We start from the raw sequence: 19,201 nt of genomic DNA, 5'->3' as shown, positions 1-19,201 counted from the left end.
ATTTTATACTGCACGGTGCCGTACTGAGTCTTTCCTTGCAGGTAGGAAAGGTAATACAGGTTTGTTCTGAAGAATTTGCTGCTTTAATTTTGGTGAGTAGGGAGAGCAGGTCAAAAGAAGACTAGGCGTAGTTGCAGTCCCAAAATGCCAAGTGTTGGTTTACATGCAGCTCAATTTGACTGACTTACCTCTGTCCACCGAATGACCTTTCCGTTTGCCTTGTACTCTGAGCCGTGAAATATCTTCACGCTTGTTATAGACTCCATTGATTTGCCATCAATAGGGCTTACAACACTGCAAAAGGGAGGGAAACGGCTAAGTTCCAACTTAGCAAAAGACACGAGCTGAACAGAGAGCACTGCAAGAGAGAACTACGTCGGGATCAAAGGGCAGCTCCTCTGCTACACCTGAATCCTCCGACTGCCTCGCTGCAGGTTTTTTCATAACTGAGCATTCTGCATTTTGAACTGCTACAACACAGCGACTTACCACACCAGCTTCATGGGGCATAGACCAAAATTAGCCTCAGAAGGGAACCCAAAGGCTTCTCTCAGGGTGCCAAAACCAGTGATCTTGAATGCCAACTGCTAATTGTGATGATGGTGCTGGGCCTGCAGCTTTACAGGGAGCAGCCTTTCTGGAATGGGCTCCTACGGGGCTGAGCAGGAGGGAAGAGCCGAGAGGCAGCACGCTCCCTGCTGACCCTGCAGCTCCCACCCCTGACACCCGCCCTGGTCAATATGCACAAACAAGGTGCAGGAAGGACCTTCCTGCAGGTTTTTCAACAAAGCTTCGCACCAGAGCTGAGATCTCGTAAGGTGCTAAGGCAGCAATGAGGCGTTTCATACAGATTTGATTTTTATTCATTTGTAACCTCAGTGTAGGCCAGCAATACCTGAAACACTACTAACACAGCCCAGAATTTAATTACAGAACCTAAGACTGAGTCGGAGAGCCTGAAACTGCAGAAATATCCTCCTTTCTAGATGCCGATTCCTTAAACATTGTACCCATCACAACAGCACTTTACTGCCATAAATACTTAAGCTGCCATATACACCCTTCTTTTGGCTTAACTATCAGGAGTCCATATATACTGTTGATGTTCAGCAATTTTATTTCCAGCACTACTTAGTGCAAACTAAGCACCAAGAGAGCAAAGTGACCACAATAGGCAGGGTTCAGCGCTGAGTGTTGGAGACAGATTAGTGGTTTCCAATAACTGGATATTAGCAATGGCAAAAAATCTATAGCACTGACAACTTTCTAAATTGATGCCCCAAAGCTCTGGTATCTCAATTCCATTTTCATTACGTTTAATTGCATCTTATCACTCAAAATAGAGGCATAGACTTGTAATTCCTATTGATTTGAAAACTCATGCACCTTATTAAGATTAATTAAAATTTTTAACAAATACCGTCAGCCACCATTCAATGTCAAGCGATTGCTCCTCTACTTACCCCTTACTAAAGTTTTTATCATCTTCTACCCACTGAATATGAACGTGTTCCTGAGGATCTTCAGCATCTACTTTGCCACAAGTGATGGTGAAGTCTTTCATCTCTCTCAAGGCCTGCCTCAAAGAGTCCATGTTCTCAGCAGTTATCTGCACCATTACTCCATCTAGGGAACCAAGAAATCCTCATAAGCCAAGATAAGCCACACTGAACAGAGCAATTATAAAAAAGAAATAAAACATCCTTCCTCTTTTTGCAACAGAAAGGTTAAATATCTGTTTTAAGAGTCATAGGCAGCAACGCTACATAAGACCAAGTCTGAACTCGGATTCCTAAAACGTAGCACTGATGAGCGTTGACTAGGGAACACACAAGGATAATGTGAAGTCCATCTACCAGGTAAAGTCAGCTATAGCAACGGCTGCATTAGTTCGCCTCAAAACTTGACACCTGCTCTAGGCAACCCTCAGAAACCCCATGTGCCCCACCTCCAGTCAGCTGTCACCTCTGTTGGCACTGGAAGCAGGACTCCAGCGGTGACAGAGCTTTTGTGAAGTCAATGCTTGCCTGACAGTGGCAAAAGATAGAGAATTTGGATTGGATCAGTCTAAATTACTGCAGAAATAACTCAGGATGATACACTTCCCCAACGTACAGACTCCTTGCCTGAGTTCACCCGTACCTCTGTCTTGCACTAAACCACCAATTTAGACACAGAAAATGGTATAATGACCTACATATACTGACTTGCAGTGAGATGGCTGCTTTTCAGCCCTGGGTGACCACTCACCCATGGACTGCACACTCCTACAGCTGCAAGCTTTCAAGTTGGTGCAGCTTGAGGAGTTCCTGCTCGTCAGTGGAGCTGTGCAAACTGACTGCACCCAGGGGTTTCCTGCGTACCTCACTCACAACCTGTAAGGAGCACACTTAAAACACGACTGTCTGCGTTGTCACATCTGCAGTGAGGTTAGACTACAAAGTTCTGTAGCTCAGCTAACAAGCAATAATGGCTTTCAATCCAGTGTACACAGTCATCATTTATTTCTGTGATATGACAGCTGCTAAAAGAAGAACAAACCAAATCAGAGAGGTACCAGCTCAACAATCTCGACCTGTCATGTTCTCATCTGCCTACACACAAGCATATAAACAATGCACATTCATAATCTTGCATAAGGCAGAGCTATTTGGGAACAGAGTAAGTTTAGCAGGGCTTCTTCTGGTCAGTGGATTACACATTCCATATTTCTTAGGCTCAGAATTTCCTCATTCAACCCAAACCAGTAAACTGATCACAGGCTCACAAGCCAGGTATTTCCTATCTTACCCTCATTTTCTTGTTCTACACCATCTGGACAAGTTCCTCCTCATTAAAGGAAACAGGGTTTTTTTGCTAAAAAGTAGGATAAAGCTGAAGCAGCAGCATGATTCAAATGCCCAAGGTGTAACAGCAGAGCACTGTTATGCACCACCACACCTGATAACTACAGGGCTGAGCTGTGTTAAGAGGGAAGAAGTGTGTTTTAAGCAAGCGGTTCAGTTCTTACCTTCTACTATACTGGATTTGGCAAGGTAGCCTGAAGAGGATTTTAAAGCTCCACTGAACACAAAGAAGCTGGCACCAGTCACTGCAACAACAACAACAACAGGAGTGATTTAGTGAGGCTTTCGTCACAACAATGCCTTACACAAGAATCAGGTATCACAGCTCCATCATCCAGAGAGGTGATTAATCTAAATCAGGACAAATGCTGCTTAGAATTATGGTGACTTTAATGCACATCACGGGCTTGGATATGGAAGGGCAAATCACCCAGTTATTTTCTAAACTGGACTACAGTTTTTGTCAGCCTTAATGAATGCTCATAATTCATCACTCTCCCTCTCCCCATAAACACCTCTAAGTTTCAGGACTACTAATTTAGGGTAACCAAGTACATAAGTAACTACTAAATGTTCCCACACAGCTGGCAAAGATTGTGAGCGAGCTGTTTATGGATCACACCGTAACACCAACCCACTGGCAAGGCCACAGCTCAAAGCCACCTGATTTAAAGTAAAATTCTCTTAAATGACCACTAAGCATCATGAAATTCCTGCTGGAAATCCCTCTTCTTGTCCCATATGTACAATGAACAGAAGTCAGATACGATCATCAGTCCTGAGTGACATCCCATGCCAGTATACTCACTGGAGTGACTGGGGATACTTGCAAAACATAAAAGTTGGCCTCTGTCTTGCTTGTTCTCATTTGGAGATAGTATAATCTCTTTGCCAGAAATTTTCCCCCAAACCACAACATTTAAATTCTCAGCACACTGCTGCTGCAGCCTTTCAGCCTACTCTAACAAAAACAAAGCCTGGAAATTAGATGGTCTAATTGAGGTAAACATGAGTTGTTTCTTGAAGATGCATTATTAAAATGCTGCTGCTGTTGGTTATTCCTATTTACCTTTCTCTCGCACTAAACCTAATCTTCCTCCTTTCACATAGCATAGGTCAAGCACAGGCAACCACAACCTCACCTGTAGTCTCCAATAATGCCAAAGACAGCTCTCATCATTAACGTAGAGATGTGTCCTAAACGAGTTAACAGCACTGTGAGCTCTGGAGCACCTCAAGTCCTGAGCTGTATTGTGCAAGCAGTTATTACCATATTTACAAGGGAGCAAGCTGTTATGTGCTTTATTTTGCGTCTGCTTGATCTACGAAGTTGCTAGAACACCTCTCAGACAAATTCAAAACAGCACCATTGACCTAGAGAAGTGTGATGTGGACTGTACACAGGATGCAAACCGCACAGCGTGCCCCCTGACATCTGAGATCATGGATTCTGCAAGGGGAGTAAAACACCAAAGGGGTAAAGGGCAGATAGAGCAACGTGTTACTATTCCTTGTGTTGCATGTCTAACTCACAAAGCTGCCCATTCAGTAACACCAGCAGTCAGAATTATTTTCTCTAACAGAAACTCAGTGAAATGCAGACAAACCCAGTTCTGACTGATTCAGAGCCACATGCTGGAACGGTAACACAATCGGCAAAGAAGTCATGCAGAGCGCCGGGAGGAACAGCCTCCTCGTGAGCCCCCTTTCTCACCCTTCCTCGGCTGATTATGGATGCTGATGGCCTGCGTCTGGTAATTCCCGTCATCATTCTGAACACACACCAGATGCGAGTCTGCTTTCTCATTGAAGCACGCTCCCCCTGCTAGAACATGCTCGTTGGATTTGTTCATGGCTTTCATCATCTGCAAACAAAAAGGTTTACCATTTCTACCCTGTTCGTCAAGCAGTACTACAAATAGGTGATTCTTGGAACAGTTTAATCGGACAAAGCTTCTCGACAGTGCTTATATTCTCATGTCAGATCTTAGCACTCAGAACCATAAACTGCTTTTGAAAAGAGGGTTCAGGTCTTATACCATTTAGATGCTTTAAAATGCCACCTTTTAGGTAATTGAGACAAAAGGTATAAGGGATAGCTGAGCTATATAGGTTGCAAAAGCTATTATCTCTAGCTGTTTTAAAAAAAATAAATTCACAGGAAAAAAATATTAGAAAAACATTGGGAGGAAATATCTGGCTTGTTTATAAAACTACAGTTGCTTATGGCATAAATCACAAATGCTGCCTCCACGGTTCAGTGCTAGACTGGCATTCAGACTTGGGGCATTTAATCCTGGTCATGCCATGACCAGACACCAAAGCTTTAGTGTCTCTGTGCTTCACCTGCATGAATTGGTAAAATTGGGACCAATGTTCCCCATCTGAAGACTTTTAAAAAAGATCTGAATTATAGACATCCAGAAATAATTTTAATTCTCTGCAAAGAAGGCCTCCAAAAAGCATCCAGAAAGTCTGTGATATATCTGCACTTCAGTTTTCCTGATTATCATCTAACATACACCTAGTTACATGCCTTGACAAAATATTCTTGTAAGTTTTATAGCTTCTTTCTTCTCCTCTCTTCCTCTTCATGGAGGCTCAGACTATGAGATTTTTGACCCAAAAGAAAACTGAGGGAGTCCTCTCTCTCTGGAATTTGTTTCAAAACCAAAAATTATATGTTTGCTTAAAAGAAAAAAAAGGCAAATTAAATTACACACACCCCCCCCCAGTGAAAACCCTGATGAGAAGGAAAATGCTGAATTATTTGACATATCTTAACAGCACTCATACTCCCATCCTCTGCTTCCTGTAGCTGATAAGCATGCACGCTACACACAACACATTTGTCTCTCTCAGTCTAACATAAAACCATAATTATAGTGTCAGGTACATTAGCTGATGCTCGCTATTGACACATGTGCACAGGTGTAATGTTTGGGGAGGAAACTTAATTAAGATTTTGCATCAGACAAGAGTGTATTTCATTATCTAGTTTATCATGTCATGCTCCAGAAACAAGATTTTAGCTCAACAGCAGCCATCTTTATGGAGCCCAGTAGTTGCCTTCAGCATAAGAAGAAACAACTGGACATGGCAACTGTGCTTTGTAACAAGGCAACTGATTAAAAAATGACAGTCACCTTTCCTGAGGGACTAAATGGGCAACTAAGTATCACTGTCAGTTGTAGAAAATTTAAATAATTTTGAAGATAAAAATATGTAGTTAATAGAAAAACTATATATTAATGTTTAATTTGTCAATTACAGTCTGAATTCTCCACATTTAATCCATGCATGAGATTTAAAATTAGTTTTTCACTTTCTAGATCTAGAGTGATGCTTTTCTAATTAAATACTGCTTTACATGGGGAAAAAAGTAAAGGTCTTGTGGTTTAATTCATCTTAATTCAAACTAAACTCAGGTGAAAATTTTCTAGTAATTCAACCTTTCAACTGGATTGCAAGCAATGATGTTACGTTACATAAATAACACTTTTTCCATTTAAAAAGTTGAATCCTTGCTTCACACTGGAAAGAGAACCCAGGCATGATGCAGAGATTTTGCTAAGCTGCACAACACAGGAATTTCCTCACAGTCCAGCTTAGTGCAATGTCTAACACAGAACCGAAGCTAACACACTTGCAAACGCCAGGCACAGCTAACACTAAACTGCATCTTGTGTGCCAATCCGTATTTAATTCATGCAAACTTTAATGAGCCTTTCCATTTTCTCACAACTGCATCAAGAATTAATACAGACCCTTTATCTTCTTGCTTCATCAGTTTCATCTTTTCCAAACTTCACATAAGAACACTTTTTCCTTTTGCTCAATTTATTTCTTTATTCTCAGTGTTATTTTACTCAAATGCTTCTTGCAGGGAAATTCTCTCCTGAGATAAAGCTGTATTCTGCTGTGATATTACAGGAACTTTTACGAATACTATTTTGCTCTCACCCCAACTGCTGATTGGTTCCAAAATACGAAGTTACCCCCTCCTCTTCAGACAGAACACGAAATCTATCACCTTCTCCATTGCTCTCTTTCATTATTGTTCAAATACCTTCTCACCCAGCTTTCTCAACAGCACTAAATCCTAAAGATGCTGATTTTCTCACACCAGAAATCAAGTATAAAATTTAGATGTTGAGAGAAACTTTACATAAAATAAACAGCAATCCAACAAATACTAGTAAATTCTTCAAGTATGCACACACAACATAGATGAGAAAAGCTAATGCACGTTTTCCTCCTAGTTTACCTCTACAAGTGTAGTTTGTCAACTTATTTGCTCAAATCAAACCAGTATTACACTTCATATGTAAACAGTTAAAAAACCTGAGGAAAAAGAGTTTAATTAATACTAAATTGAATTGTATTCTTCCTGTGGAGCCACCCTCACTCACTTTCAAAAGATGTGTGCATCACGCATTTATCATTTGCTTTTGAAGCAGTTTTCCCTAGTGGTAGTGAATAAAATAAAATTCCTTTAGATCCCAGGTCCTCCAACCACAAAGAAACTGTACACAAATATATTTCTTACAAGCATTACCTCATTATATCTGTTGCTAGGAATTTTGATGCTGGTTTTTCTGACTTCCATATCAACCACTAAACCTTGGACCACAGGCAGTGTGTACTGGTAATTTCTGAAGTCCTGGTAATTAAAACAAGTATTTAAAAGTTAGGCATGATGATCATCATTAACACTGTAGGTTTCATAACTATCCTAGTGACTACTAGTTAACCCATTAAAATAATTGTAATCAGTGACTGAAAGGCAGGGAGGGATGGAGACAACACAGCTTGTAACGTACATAATCAAAGTACACAAATGAAAAAACATCATCGTGACTGCTAGTCATTTCCCTGATTTTCTTACATCAAAATTAATATTCTCCAGCCTTGAATGTCATCACTGTAAGAAAATTTGCTGTGTTCTGTTACATTACTGTATAGAGTTACTAGATTTTCGAGCAGTGAGATTAAGTCATGCATCAAAGAGAATTTTCTATATTGAAAATATTAGCGAAGTAGGAAGAGCTAATAACTTTGCTTCCATTGAAGCACTGTATAATCGGAGAGCTGTGACTGCACACTGTGATGACCTAGCACTTCCAAGGAAAGAATCTGAGCAATGAATGCACTTGTTTCAAGATCCAAACATTCTCAGGTGGCCACGTTTTGGATGTTAATTTGGGTCCCTTGTTACAATTCATCCTGTTGTTGAAAGCTAACATCCAATATCAGTAACAGCAGGTAAATTCACGCAAAAGCCCACTATTTCCTCTTGTCATCTTCTAAGCCTGCCAGCTACTACGTGCAACCCGAGTACAGTTCTCCCCACATTGATCCATTCACACCAATGAAACATGCAAACTCAGTCTCAGCACTTACTGCAAGAAGGTTCATAATCGTGTGTCCAGTCTCTCCAAACAAAGGCTTACGAAATCTGACACTAAAAAGTGGGCATGGATAAACTAGGACAAAATAAAACAGAAAAGGTCAGATTGAAACTTACATACTGAGATTCTGCAAAACCAGACTCAAATACAATCTCCTCAGTTGAATACAGTAAGCAGCAGCAAAAGAAGGGACTGGAAAGAAGACCAGAGTTTAAAAAGCAAAGAATAGTTTAACACTATAATGCACCTTACACGTGTGTCATGGCTCCTTGCCCACCACGCTCGAAACAATAAGAAGAATTATGTGGAATGCTTACAAGTGCCACACTGCAAGACTGAACCTAGCGATCTGGACACAGATTGCAAAGATGACCTTTCTAAATGCTTTTCTCAGGCTACTTCTTGGAAATGGCTTCTTCCTTTTTTATGACCATCCTGCTGCTCTCCACTATAGCATCATAAGCCTTTAGCTTCTGTGGCTGCATTTGTGACATTCAAGTGATAATACAGATTATTTCATTTTCTGTTTTCATGATTTCATAAGAACATGGCAATTACTCATACAGGAGTATGTAAAAAACAATTAAAAGGACATTTACGGTATGTCAGCAATGCAAAATATCTGCATTCCTTAGCTGACTTAGCCATACTTGTAAAAGACCTATGATGCAATTCAAAGTGTAGTGTATGTATCTGGCTGCATTACATTATGTTGCAGCAGAAGCCATAGCAGTGCTTGGAACATGACTCATGCAGTAATACAAAATGCCAAGGTTTTCTAAATGCATGTTTGAAGGAAGGTTCCTGAACTATCCTCAGGCAAACACTCAGCCTGATTTCCCAAAATGCCACACATCTTCACAGTTCTCAGTGTAGTCAGAAGGGGCTGCAAAATGCTCAGCAGGTTTGAATAACATCACCAGGATTTCCTGATAGGAATAAGCTCCAGCTTCTGCACATGGATGCGATATCTAGAAAGCATCACAGCTCCTACACATGCCCCATACAGCTGACAACTCATGCACAGTGTCCTGAGGCACCAAGAAGTGCTGAATTTCCCATGTCTGCCACCCTGGCTGCATACAGTAGCTCAGCTATGTCCTAGATGCAGCGAACTCCCTGAGCTGGGGCTGTACGGTTGATCTGACACAGCTGGTAGGTGAGCCTACCGGGGAGGAGCCTTGCTAGACCTACAAACAGAGAAGGACTGGTGGGAGATGTGGTGGTTGGAGGCTGTCGCGGGCTTAGCGACCATGAAACGATAGAATTCTCGATTCTTGGTGAGGTAAGGAAGGGGGTCACCAAAACCACCGCTATGGACTTCCAGAGGGCAAACTTTGGCCTGTTCAGGACACTGGTTGAGAGAGTCCCTTGGGAGACAGTCCTGAAGGGCAAAGGGGTCCAGGAAGGCTGGACATTCTTCAAGAAGGAAATCTTGAAGGCTCAGGACCAGGCTATTCCCATGCGCCACAAACAAACTGCCGGGGAAGATCACCAGCCTGGCTGAACAGGGAGCTTTTGCTGGGACTCAGGAAAAAAGGAGAGTTTACCATCTTTGGAAGAAAGGGCAGGCAACTCAGGAAGAGTACAGGGATCTTGTTAGGACATGCAGAGAGAAAATTAGAAAGGCAAAAGCTCAGCTAGAACTCAATCTGGCCACTATCGTAAGAGACAACAAAAAATGTTTTTACAAATATCTTAATGATAAAAAGAGAGCCAAGGAGAATATCTATCCTTTATTGGATGCACAGGGGAACATTGCCACCAAAGATGAGGAAAAGGCTGAGGTACTTAATGCCTTCTTTGCCTCAGACTTTAATAGTGAGACCAGTTATCCTCAGGGTACTCAGCCCCCTGAGCTGGAAGACAGGGATGGAGAGCAGAATATACCCCCCATAATCCAGGAGGAAATAGTTAATGACCTGCTACGCCATCCAGACACTCACAAGTCTATGGGACCCAATGGGATCCATCCAAGAGCACTGAGGGAGCTGGCAGAGGAGCTTGCCAAGCCACTCTCCATCATTTATCAGCAATCCTGGTCAACGGGGGAGGTCCCAGAGGACTGGAGGCTTGCCAATGTGACGCCCATTTACAAGAAGGGTCAGAGGGAGGATCCGGGGAACTACAGGCCTATCAGCCTGACCTCGGTACCGGGGAAGATTATGGAACAGTTCATCTTGAGAGCGCTCACATGGCATGTGCAGGGCAACCAGGGGATCAGGCCCAGCCAGCATGGGTTCATGAAAGGCAGGTCCTGCTTGACCAACCTGATCTCCTTCTATGACCAGGTGACCCACCTAGTGGATGAGGGAAAGGCTGTGGGTGTTGTCTATCTTGCCTTCAGCAAGGCCTTTGACACTGTCTCTCATGGCATACTCCTTGAGAAGCTGGTATCTCATGGCTTGGACAAGTGTACTCTTTGCTGGGTGAAAAACTGGCTGGAAGGACGAGCCCAGAGGGTTGTGGTGAATGGAGTTAAATCCAGCTGGCGGCCGGTCACAAGTGGTGTTCCCCAGGGCTCGGTGTTGGGGCCAGTTCTGTTTAATATCTTTATCAGTGATCTGGATGAGGGGATTGAGTGCACCCTCAGTAAGTTTGCGGACGACACCAAATTGGGAGGCAGGGTTGATCTGCTGGAGGGTAGGAAGGCTCTCCAGAGGGATCTGGACAGGCTGGATCGATGGGCCGAGGCCAACTGGATGAGGTTCAACAAGGCCAAGTGCCGGGTCCTGCACTTGGGTCACAGCAACCCCATGCAGCGCTACAGGCTTGGGGAAGAGTGGCTGGAAAGCTGCCCGGCAGAAAAAGGACCTGGGGGTGTTCGTTGACAGCTGGCTGAGTATGAGCCAGCAGTGTGCCCAGGTGGCCAAGGCGGCCAACAGCATCCTGGCCTGTATCAGAACTAGTGTGGCCAGCAGGAGCAGGGAGGTGGTTGTTCCCCTGTACTCGGCACTGGTGAGGCCGCACCTCGAGTCCTGTGTTCAGTTTTGGGCCCCTCACTACAGGAAAGACATTGAGCTGCTGGAGCGTGTCCAGAGAAGGGCAACCAAGTTGGTGAGGGGCCTGGAGCACAAGTCTTACGAGGAGCGGCTGAGGGAACTGGGGTTGTTTAGTCTGGAGAAAAGGAGGCTGAGGGGAGACCTTATCGCTCTCTACAACTACCCGAAAGGAGGTTGTAGGGAGGTGGGGGTCGGTCTCTTCTGTCAGGTGGCTGGAGATAGGATGAGAGGAAATGGCCTCAAGTTGCGGCAGGGGAGGTTTAGATTGGATATTAGGAAAACTTCTTTACTGAAAGGGTTCTCAGGCATTGGAACAGGCTGCCCAGGGAAGTGGTTGAGTCACCATCCCTGCAGGTATTCAAAAAGCATGTAGACAAGGCACTTCAGGACGTGGTTTAGTGGGCATGGATGACGGTTGGACTCGATGATCTTAAAGGTCTTTTCCAACCTAAATGATTCTATGATCTGCAGATGATCAGCAGGCATTTTCTGCACATCTAGCAACCCGAAGTGATTCCTGCATCTGATCTGCTGCACATCCAGCAGTACTGGACAAATGGCCGAAATCTGACAATTCCACCAGAAAAGAGGATGTGTCCAAGGAAACCTGGGACATAAATGCAGCCCCTTCCAAGAGGGGATTGAGGAAGTGACCTGCAGTCACAACTGTCACAGCACAAGTGAACATGCCTAAATCCAAACCACAGCTAGAGAAATGATTCAAACCCCAGCTTCCCAACATACTCAGAGCAGGTACTTCTGTTTGTGAATAACAAAACATTTGTTTCTGTGCTCAAAAACAGATGTCACGTCCAAGATATGAGCATCTTTGTTTTTCTAAATGCTGATTGGAATAAGTGCACTTACTTAAAAACCTCATGGATGCACACGCAAACTTACACACCTTTAATACTAATGTTTCTTTGGACAAGTTTAAACTACAGTCCTCATCTTCAGAAGGCAAATTTTGAAGATTTTCTTTTTCCTCTCCTGTAACATAGGTATTTTATGAAAAACTCCCCAATGTTCCCTAAATGTCACAAGTTAAATTTACAAATCACTATAAAGCATATTCTAAAACATATTTTGTTAAAAATTTCTGAAAAAGTTTTGAAAAGAAATTAACGTTTTCATTATTATTACAGTATTTTCATAGTAATTCAGATTTACAAAATGTGCCAATTAAAACAGCAGATGAGCAAGACACCAAATTTTTGGCCTGTTATGGTGGATAGACTTCCAATAATCTCTTTGCTCCAGTGATGGCAAATGTCTTTTGAAAAAGATTTTATCCTAACTTTATGCTAATTTCATGCTAACTGCTAAGACTTTGTTCAGCTAAAACACTCTCTCCAGCCTATTTGTTACTAGTTGCAACAGAATTTTTGCAACAAACTGCCACGTCAGTTGCCCCTGCACACATATTGTTATTCTCTGGGAAATGAGCGTGGTTTTAAAAACCTAAAAGCAAATGCTCTTCCACTTCAGCATGGAAAGAGCTTAACATCTCAAAGGCTCTCCCTTGTCCTGACTACACTAGCTACATTAGACTTGCTCTGCACATAACTCTCTTTCAGGTCACTAAGTGAACTACAAACAGCCACTCAGAACTAGATTTGTCTCCACAAAAATCTCCCTGATGAACCAGTACAGTTGTAAAAAGGCTATAGGTCATATCACAACCTCAGTACTGCTGTGCTGTTAGTTGGATGCAATATGGGTATGAAACACAATTTTTACTTGCCTGTTTAAGCTTGTGTGGCTTAACCTACCAATTTAGGGCTGGGTGTGTGTGCTCTAAGCCTAAATATATTCTCCTGCAGAAATAATTGCAGCTAAAAGAATGCACGTTACTTACGTCTGTATTCAGCTCCAAGTCTCAACATCAGCCGAATAGGGAACACTTTAGCCCAGGGAGTCTCCCATTTCTGAATGAGGATGCCAAACAAGTACGGTGGGGTTGGGAGCACCAGGTCTTGCAGGGACTGATACGTAGCTGCAACGTACAAGAACCCTCCATGTTCTTTGCTTCCAAGGAAGCTCTGGCTGAAAAAGGAGTGTCCCAGGTTGCCAACAACGTTTCCTATGAAAAAAAATGCTCATTACTTCACCAGATGGAGAGCTATATCAAGAATTTAAAGAGCTTTTTAGAAGGGAAAAAAAAAAATCCATATTAAACTCACTTTGCTTCCTGAAGCATTAATGTCTATTAATCACACAAGAAACAATGATTTGCTGCACACGGGGGCTCAGGTTACCTCCTGTGCAAAAGTGTGTAATCTGTTACGGAGTAACTGCTGTAGACTAGAGCCACCAAAGCCATGGTATCTCTGGTTGATCCACCTTTGGTGATACATGTACTCAGTGACTACCACTGGTAGGAAGTCAATTTTGTAGGAACGTGGACACATACCTTCATTTCTGCACCTGCCTGAGCCATGCCTGCAAGTGTTACCAGGACAGTACAACCACAGACGTACCACCTCTTCTTGGGGGAGCAGGGAGGAAGACTAGCCTCAATCATTTCTGTGATCGGCCTGTTTCATTGGGATCTGCCTGTTTCAAGTAGTAGAGGCAGTGTAACAGAGGGGATGATGCATCCCAGGAATAGCCAGGGAAGAGGAAGAATAGCTCAGGCCAGTACTGCTGCTAAGGAAGTAGTACCCGCAACCTCCCCCTAGCACTACAAAAGCAACCCAAGAAAGCCTGTTTTCAGTGTCTTCCAGATATTCAAGGGGTTTCCACTGCAGAAGATGCTGTTGACTGAACTAAACTTTTAGATCCAGGTGCAATTAAAGAAGAGATGTGCACCTGGTCAAACGATTAATGCCCATTGGTTGTCCTTCCATTTAGGCAAACCACTGGGGTGCCTGCTCAGACACATATTGAAGATCTGGGTCATTTTAAGAATTACACAAAAGAGTGTTTATTTAATTAGTATACTTAATGTAAAATGCAACTGAGACAGACACAGGGGAAAAACATCACTAATTTTTACTCACATTTTTACTCTTTGATGCTCTTAATTTCCAAAAATGTTTATACTGGAATGGCTGAATGAATCTGAATGTTGATTAGATTATTATAGCATCCAACGCAGCATTTAACATTGAAGCAAAGAACCATGGTGTGATTCCTTTTATCAAATGACAACAGCAGCATGCAAATAATGTACAGAAGAGATGATCACAATTCTCCATAGGACGATGTAATTATTAATAGTGCTGATTTGCTCTCAAACAAAAACACTATTAATTTCAGAGAGCATGGTGTGGTTGATCACACCACTCATGAGGAATCGCACGGGTTTGAGGTACTCATGCAGACCTCCTGGGTTTCTGCAGTAATCCCAGACTTTCCCACCAGCAGACAGAGAGACTGCTAAGTAGGAGCTTCTGCTCTTTCTTCACCACCTCATAATGGAGTGTTTGTATTTGAACTCAAGGCAGCAATGTGCATGTCTCCAACATGCACATCAGCTGGACAGTAACTGGAGGGTTTCTCCCTTTTACACACAAGGGACACACACAGACACACAAACACTAGGTTTTAAGTAAGTAAAAACATGAGTCACAGAAGTGCAACTTTGACAACCTTAGTAATACAAGTATGATTGTCCTGGTTTCGGCTGGGAGAGAGTTAATTTTCCTTCTGGTAGCTGGTATAGTGCTATGTTTTTGATTTAGTATGAGAAGAAAGTTGATAACACACTGATGTGTTCAGTTGTTGCTCAGTTGTGTTTATACTAAGTCAAGGATTTTTCAGCTTCTCATGCCCAGCCAGCGAGAAGGCTGGAGGGGCACAAGAAGTTGGGAGGGGACACAGCCAGGGCAGCTGACCCAAACTGGCCGAAGGAATATTCCATACCATGTGATGTCATGCCCAGTATATAAACTGGAGGGAAGACTGGCCAGGGCCACTGCTCAGGGACTGACTGGGCATCAGTTGGCGAGTGGTGAGCAACTGCATTACGCATCACTTGTTTTGTATATTCCAATCCTTTTATTATTATTATTGTCATTTTATTGTTGTTATTATTACCATTATTAGTTTCTTCCTTTCTGTCCTATTAAACTGTCTTTATCTCAACCTATAAGTTTTACTCTTTTTTTTATTTTCTCCCCCCAATTCTCTCCCCCATCCCACTGGGTGGGGGGAAGTGAGCAAGTGGCTGTGTGGTGCTTAGTTGCCGGCTGGGATTAAACTATGACAATGATCTTCAAATTAAGCCTTCTCTGTTTTTATACTGCAAAACAGCCTAAAAATCATACAGAAGCATTTACAAATGCAAGAAAAATAAATACAGTAGGTACAGTTTTGGCCAGCAAAGGAAAGGTTAACCAATGAGTCCTTTCAAGTCTGTCCTTTACACTGAACCCCTATGAAAGTCCCAAGTCATAGCAACTCTCCACGAAGCCAGCACCAGCATGAGAATAATACAGCTATTCCTGCCCTCTCTCTGGAGATGTGACCATGCTACTTTGCATCCCTCCAGACCACCTTGGCACAGTCACCACCAAGTATTGCTTCCTTCACAGAACCTTGGTACCTCCAGTTTTAAATATAGCTAATGGCTGGTCCGTAAACAAAAGGCTCCTTTTATACTCCAACTAAGTTCAGGAGTTTCCTTGCTATTCAGATTTGTGGGCACCTTAGTGGAATTTTGTTTTTTCTGTACCCACAAGGTGCTCCATAAACTAAGTTCTCAAGTTCTCTATTAAAAGGTGACAGGCTTCAGCAGCCCAGGCACCCCATGGCAGGGTGCGGCTCATTCGTGGCTTGCCACTATCCTGTGAAGCTGATTTGTAATTTTACAGATACACACAAACCAGAGCTGACACCATCAACCCAGATCAAATCCCAGAACTCTTATAGTGGCTACAATTTCTGTAATGCTCAGCTGAGCATACTTGATGAAAAGTAGCTACTGGTCAAACTGAAAGACTAACATGATTAATAGAGCCACATCAAATGTTGTCAGCTGCTGAAAACCATTGATCCTGCCCATGTGCAAATGCATTTCTCCGTCAGCCTGTGCTGTGACACTATTCTGCTCAGTGAATACACTCAGGAATCCTGCTAGTGAGTGCAAACGAATGTATCAATTGGTGTTCATAAAAAAGATTTTCTCTTATCTAAAATAGCTGCTGGCACCTTTCTATCTCAACTCCACTCGTTTGCTTTTGCAGTTCCCACCTACCCTCACTAATCTCCTCTTCTTCATTTATACTTCCTTTTTCCCTTCCCATCTGTTCTTACCCACACAGAAGCTACAGGCCTGATAATAAAATTACTTGGTTAGCGTCTCGATTCCAACAACATGACCATAATAATCCTTTCTAACCTTAAAATGTATGAAACATATGATCCACTAAACTGAATTGAATTCTGCACCCTTTTCTGAAGTATTTTCTGTGTGAAAGAGGCTAGGCAAAGTGAAGCTGTACAATACCGTACAGTTCTGAGATGTGTGGTACTGCCCACTGGGATGACAAAGCAATCAGACATTTCCACTTGTGACCGATGCCAAGTGCAGCAGCAGAAGGGGACGACTACTTATTTTTTCCGTTTCAGGAGATGGAACTTTAAGGCTCACACGCTTGGGATGCCTTAACAGGAATTTTTTCAGCCAACAGAAACATGAAAAAAATCTTCAGAGTGGAATCTGCAACTCAGCTGTTCAGTACTTTGCTACCATAAGCCACAGTGTTATAAATTACTCCTTGCACAGTGCAAGCTTCAATAGGTTACCACTATTAAGAGGACAAACTATTGGGATTAGGTAGTTGTGCTGCAGCTCATTATTTATAAGTGCATGCAAGAGCCTGCTATATGGAGAGCATGGGAAAAATCAAGCAAGTGTTTTCCCACCCACCTCTCTAGTGCCCTTTTCAACCAGCAAACCCAAGTCTAAAAGCCTCTTTGGGCTTGTCCCACAAACATTTCTGCACTGACCAGGGACTGTCATCCTTTTCTGCCATGTCTTTGAAGGTGGTTTCAAGTCAAGGCCCCACTGATAAGTTGCTGTTACCAACCTAACATGGTCAAACCAAACCACTGTACTGTTACACATTTTAAGCATAGAACTGTGTTTCAGAAGCTCATAGAGAAAGTGTAGGTGTCAGAAAAACCTTCAAAAAAAGGTATCCTTCTCAGAAGCATGTAATTTAATTTACAAAATATCACGACTTCCTTTCTAAAGAGGTAATCTCAGAGTGAACAGAAAGGTGCCTTTCCTTGTATTACGTTGCAGCACCTGACATCTAGACAATTAACGTTGTTTAGGAAGTGCCATAAGTGTGCATGATGCATTTAAAGCAGCTTTGCAGGAGGTCCGTACTTATTCTATTCTCAGTTATGCTGGGTTACCCTTGACTTTAAATCCTAACCAGCTCTATAAAGTCCTTTAAAAAAACCATGCTTTTATCCACTGATGTGACTTTCTCTTCAGTCACGATGCATGCTGTTTTGAATTCTTCAGTTAGGTATCTTCCTCTGATGAACAATGTACTTTGCATATCAGGTTGGCAATCCTTTCTGGACTCAAATAAAAAAGTTTATACCAGGAAAGGTAAAGAAAAAAAGACTCCTGCATTTGTTTATTGCCCTCAATATGTGGTGAAGCCAGTTAGGTGCTTTTCCCAAAAACAGTGAGGTTAAATTCCTAATGTATGCTTAATATCTTTTGATTAATCCCAGGTCAAAAAGCTGGTATTAGCATCGAGTATCAGGGAAGGCACACATATGCGGCTTGGGGAAGTTAGCTCTATCTGTCCAGCCTCATTCCACTGTCCTCAGTAACAACCAAGAACGGCCAAGTACCAAACACCATGCCAGCATCCTGAAAACCCAAGCATCCCAGTTCTGTAGCAAGAGATGCAAAGCAATATTCACCTGGGGACAATCTTGCCAGATGGATTTTCTTCAAGAGCAAATGAGCACACACTCTTTGGAAAAGCAATACAAACCCAGTCACTACCACACCAAGAGCCACAAAGAGCCACAGAAGAGACAAGACCGTGAATGTAACCTGATGGCACAACACATCTGCAGCAGATGCCAACATTGAGAAAAAACAGGAAATTCAACATTCAAAGTTCTGACCATACTCAGCATCTTTTTATTGAAACACATCAGCAAGTAATTTGGAAAGAACTTACTCATATTGGCAATTGACATAATGCTTCACTTACTATCACTGTGAGCACCAGTTACCAGTATCCAAAACTTCCTCAGACTAGTCTGTAGCAGTCTTCCAAACAATCACTTTCACACCTTATACGATGTTTGATTTTGTATCCAACTTTCCACATTACAGTTGCAGGGGTGTATTATTCACTCAGTTAACCTGTTCTCTGTTCAGAACATCTACTTTGGCTTCTTTATAGATCTACTCTGTATTAGCTACCACCTTATTTAATTAAAACCAGTTTGGGTAAAAAATACACAAAACTGTAACTGGGATGGATCCACTCTCGCCCAGAATATCCCTAAAACCAGGGTGATCACAAAGCCATTTCAAGCAGTTGCCAGATTTGCATTTTCACTACAAAAGTAACAGTAGCATTTATTGTATTCCACCAAAGGGTTGATGCACTAGGGAATATCTGGCAGCTCTATATTAACACATCCAACTGCTTCACAGTACCCATTCAGACGGACAGAAGGTCTCATTTTTCCATTCACTAGACCTCCTGCCAGGCTTATAGCCAACAGACAAGGATAATCATGGGATTACTACTGCAACAGCACAACTACTACAACCACAACAGAAATCATTAGCTTTCAATTTCTAAACAAGAAAAGCAACATAGCAGGGAGCTGTGACAGAGGGTCCAGAGGAAAAGTAAAGTGATGGAAACTGAACAGCAATTAATACTTGCCTTAATTAACAACTTTACAATTTATCATAACTCCCATGCATACAACCTATAGTGAAAAA

The 19,201-nt window shown here is 42.4% G+C and overlaps 1 protein-coding gene across 2 annotated transcripts in view; it reads right to left on the bottom strand.

Moving 5' to 3' along the window:
* ZFYVE9 (zinc finger FYVE-type containing 9) overlaps nucleotides 1–19,201 on the bottom strand; it is a 63,849-nt gene that overhangs the window by 2,385 nt on the left and 42,263 nt on the right. For both annotated transcript variants that reach the window (XM_052802552.1, XM_052802553.1), the window contains 7 exons: nucleotides 13,118–13,342; nucleotides 8,250–8,332; nucleotides 7,405–7,509; nucleotides 4,561–4,711; nucleotides 3,011–3,091; nucleotides 1,464–1,626; nucleotides 189–294 (listed from right to left, as the gene is read on the bottom strand). In XM_052802552.1, the coding sequence (XP_052658512.1) occupies nucleotides 189–294; nucleotides 1,464–1,626; nucleotides 3,011–3,091; nucleotides 4,561–4,711; nucleotides 7,405–7,509; nucleotides 8,250–8,332; nucleotides 13,118–13,342 (914 nt within the window). The remainder of the gene's footprint in view (nucleotides 1–188; nucleotides 295–1,463; nucleotides 1,627–3,010; nucleotides 3,092–4,560; nucleotides 4,712–7,404; nucleotides 7,510–8,249; nucleotides 8,333–13,117; nucleotides 13,343–19,201) is intronic.

The sequence above is a fragment of the Harpia harpyja genome, chromosome 11, assembly GCF_026419915.1.
Source record: "Harpia harpyja isolate bHarHar1 chromosome 11, bHarHar1 primary haplotype, whole genome shotgun sequence".
Lineage (NCBI taxonomy): Eukaryota > Metazoa > Chordata > Aves > Accipitriformes > Accipitridae > Harpia > Harpia harpyja.
This window is presented reverse-complemented; position numbering and strand designations above follow the sequence as displayed.